Consider the following 4,082-nt stretch of genomic DNA (forward strand, 5'->3'; position numbering starts at 1 on the left):
GTGTGTGTGTGAGAGAGAGAGAGAGAGAGAGAGAGAGAGAGAGAGAGAGAAAGAGAGAGATGAGCGTCTCTGCAGAGTGTGAAATCAAAATGAAGTTTAATTTACTGTGAGTGAGATTTTAATTAAGCGAGCACATCTGCCACAGCTGTATGAGTTAATGTCTCTGAGTGTCCTCCACCAGCATCACCACCTCACTGTACACTGTTTGTGTCCCTGATCTGTCAAGAGCAAAACAAATCAGATTTGAATTTGAAAGTTTCATTTCTCCGATTCAACAAATTCAATTAACAAAAAAAAAGAAAAGTGATAAAACAGTGTGATGTTTGGTAACAGAACCGATTAGAACTGCACTGAACCTGCTTTTATTTTATTCATCTAAATATTAAATAAATAAATATTCAGATAAAAAAGCTCACACCATTTCTCAGCCTGACCAAAGATAACAGACAGATGAAGCAGAGACGACAGCAGCTGGACGTCTCGTCTGTTCTGTTCTGTCCATTCACACAAACACCACAAGCAAACAAACGGAACCCAGCAGGAGCTCAGGGCTGTGAGTGTGAGCATGACAGAGAACATTCCTGAGTCCCACTGACCTGAGAAACATGGAGGTGTGAAGTCCTGGAGCTTTACTGCAGCAGAAGACTGAAGTAGGGTTTCTAAAATGGTGGACATGTGGTTAAGGCTCTGGGTTATTGATTAGAAGGTTGAGGTTCAAGCACAGCTGTATCATGGCTGACCATGACCTCTGACCTCGGCTTAATACTTCTCCACTCAGTGTAGGTGAAGCTTTCTGACTTTGTGGTTTAGAAAGTGTGACATTTCTTCCATTGTGTTAATAAAGTCAACACACACACACACACACACACACACACACACACGTCAATAATACATCAATTAATGTCAATTACACACAGAGAGGACAATTGGATCTAGAGAATATCAGATCATGGTCAGTGGGATTGTTGTGAAGCCGCCTGGAGACCGTCAGGCCTTCTTTGAACCTTTGTTGCGTCAGTCAGCTGAATGGTCTGGTCTTCATCTGAATGGTCTGGTCTTCATCAGCAATCAGTTGAAGACTTTAACAGAAACTAGTGTTGGGTCTGTGGTGAACTCATTAGTGAACTCATTCCTCAAGGCTCAAAACACTACACATCTGTTAATCCATCTCGATTCACATCTGGACTGGAGCATCTGCTGTTTTTATTAGAGTAAGGAGTCTCTTGATAAATCGGAGTGAGAACATTAGTGTGTGATGGTTAACAGGTCATTAATTAAGGTGTTAAATAAAAGCTACAGAACGATGATGTGTTTGTTGTAGCTTTAAAGGATATGACAACATTTCAGTGAACACTCAGTAACCATGGTTGCTATGGTAACCTGACTTCTCAAACACAACTTCTATTTATCAAGCAGTTAAAAGAACAAACAGGAAGGTTGTGAGCTTCCTGCTAAAGAAGCATCACTCATGTAACATCTACATGTTGACCACACTGAGCGTGTTATTCTCCTCCTTACCCAACATCAGCATGATCAATGAGATGCTCAAATTTTTGGACACACACTTCATTGACAGCTTAAGTGCATCTCCACGAGTTATACTTCAGTAGTGTAACGACTCGTGAGCAGTGTATAGAACACCGATGGCTTCAGTCTGTCCTCCGGTCCGGTTGTCTGTGAGATCACAGCTCTTCTCAGAACTGCTAGAGAATTTATCGTACACACTCTGATTAAATAAACAGTCAGAAACAAATGTCTTATATACAGTTTATTAATTTTACACAGGAAAAGCAGGTGTGTGTGTGTGTGAAGTTCTCATGCAGAACACAGCACTGTAGCCTCATTTATAAGAATAACCAAAGTAAGGAGTCTGTGTGAAATAAAATACTGGTTTATTACTTACAGAAACCACAAACAGAGCAGCGAGTTTGACACACACACAAACACACAGGTGTTTTTATCCCACCACCACTGTGTCTTCATCAGAGAACTCATAATAAGGAACCTCCAGGTTGAGCGGAGCCGGACCTTTCCTGATGCGGCCCGAGGAGTCGTAGTGCGAGCCGTGACATGGACAGTAGTACCCTCCGAAGTCACCTGCGTTGGCAATTGGAACACAGCCCAGGTGAGTGCACACACCGATGACAATCATCCATGAGGGATTCTGGACACGGTCACTGTCGTGCTGAGGGTCACGCAGCTGGGATAGATCCACATCCGCTTCGGTGGCGATCTCCTTCTCTGTCCGGTGACGAACAAACAGTGGTTTCCCTCTCCATTTAAACGTCATGTTCTTGCCCTCGGGGATGTCCGATAGCTTGACCTCTATTTTAGACAGAGCCAGGACATCAGCCGAGGCACTCATGGAGGAGATGAACTGCGTGACGGCTGTTTTGGCGGCGTAGACCCCCACAACTGCAGTGGAACCCGTGATCAAGTAGGAGAACGCTTTCCTCGCATCCCCGCTCTCCTGAGAAGACTTCTTTGGATCCATCACTTCAGGGCGGCGATAATCAGAGAAATCAGGAATCTTAATGTCCGTGTGGGCGAAACGCACGCCAGCACTCACTACAACACAAATAACACAAAATGGTGCATGATTAATGTGTTAAAGTTTACAATTCACTTCTACATCTATGCTGTTAATTAACATACTCTTATTATCATTTTATATTATAAACACAAGTGTGTATAAAATAAAGTTCAATGTTTCTGTTACTTCGAGTTAAAATCTAGTAAAGTCAGCAGCCACAGGGTCGAAAATACTCCGCGCATGCGCAGTAGAATGCGTAGCTGACAGTATACAGCTAATGCTAGCGGTAGCAACAGACAGTAATTTACAGCTAAATTAAAAAATATTTAACGATTCTAAACTAAAGAGTCGAATTAAATTGACAAATTCATTTCCAGTCAAAACCTAAGAAATAAAAGATAAGGTTGTAAATGTTACATTAATGATGAACTCCGAGTGTCCTTGAGTGTCACACAGCAGCAGTTAGCTTTAGCCTGGTGGCTAACACTGTGGCTAAGCTTTACCTCAGTGTGTTCAGTATAAACACTTACAGATGTGGTTATATGTGGCGCTTTAACACTTACAGGTGCGTGGTGATGTAGTGACGGGGTATATACCGGTTATATATGAGTTATGTACCGGTTATAACACTCACCGTTCAGGCTGGAGGACACAGCAGTAGTTAGCTTTAGCCTGGTCGCTAACCCTGGGGCTAAGCTTTACCCCAGTGTGTTGTTCTGTATTAAAGCCGCACTGATTAAGTATAAAGTTTACAGTACACGCGGTGACGGGTTATGTCCCGGTTATGTCCCGGTTATATCCCGGTTATATCCCGGTGATGTACCGGTGATGTACCGGAGCTCTAACACTCACCGTTCAGGCTGGAGGACACAGCAGGCCCTGTCCTGGGACTTTGTCCGCTCAGAGACTCGCGGCAGAGGAAAGGTTTCTTTGGGTCCAACAGAACATGATCACGCTTCAGCAGCACCGCCGACACGAGAGCCTTCAGCGGCGGAGTAACGGTGAAGTTTGTGGCCTGTAAATAAGGCGAAAACGAGCCCGCGCGCGCCGCCATGGACATCATCTTTACTCTCTGTACCACTGCTACAGCGGCTAAGGGGCGGGGCTTCTTCTCAATACACAACTTCCGCCTTTCAGAACGTCATGGCAGCGTGATGACGTGTGACGCAGCAGAGTCCCGGATGCTGTTTGTTAGCGTAGCCGTCAGGTTAGAGTGTGTAATAAAGAGTCAGTGCTGAACAACACGTTTATTATTAATGTCATTTTACACTTGTGTCTTTTACTGCATTGGTAAAAGTCCTTAAAGACCACAATTTCTTTCTCTTACAATATATTTGTCACATTACAGTTTATAACAGTTTATCAGCAGGTGGTTTGGGGATTAAATTTGGTTTAAGTTTTAAACACGTTCCTTTAGATCCACTGTAGCTCTGTAGGAGAACTGTGTGTCATGTCTGTGTGTCATGTCTGTGTGTCATGTCTGTGTGTCAGGTCTGTGTGTCAGGTCTGTGTGTCATGTATGTGTGTCATGTCTGTGCGTCAGGTCTGT

At 43.7% G+C, this 4,082-nt stretch overlaps 1 protein-coding gene across 1 annotated transcript; it reads right to left on the reverse strand.

The window, feature by feature from the left end:
- Positions 1–1,875: 1,875 nt before the first annotated feature.
- On the reverse strand, positions 1,876–3,646 carry LOC113652837 (cytochrome b-c1 complex subunit Rieske, mitochondrial). The gene is made up of 2 exons (XM_027162121.2): positions 3,386–3,646; positions 1,876–2,568 (listed from the first exon to the last, which is right to left on the reverse strand). The coding sequence occupies exons 1-2, from the start codon at positions 3,594–3,596 to the stop codon at positions 1,958–1,960; spliced, it is 822 nt and encodes a 273-aa protein (XP_027017922.1). The 5' UTR covers positions 3,597–3,646; the 3' UTR covers positions 1,876–1,957.
- Between the last annotated feature and the right edge of the window lie 436 nt (positions 3,647–4,082).

Source organism: Tachysurus fulvidraco, chromosome 1, assembly GCF_022655615.1.
Source record: "Tachysurus fulvidraco isolate hzauxx_2018 chromosome 1, HZAU_PFXX_2.0, whole genome shotgun sequence".
Taxonomy (NCBI): Eukaryota; Metazoa; Chordata; class Actinopteri; order Siluriformes; family Bagridae; genus Tachysurus; species Tachysurus fulvidraco.

Coding starts and splice junctions, on each gene's coding strand:
- LOC113652837 (XM_027162121.2), bottom strand. CDS start 3,596: ATGATGTCCATGGCGGCGCGCGCGGGCTCGTTTTCGCCTTATTTACAG. Junction 2,569..3,385: donor TGTGTCCTCCAGCCTGAACG/GTGAGTGTTAGA, acceptor TTTGTGTTGTAG/TGAGTGCTGGCGTGCGTTTC.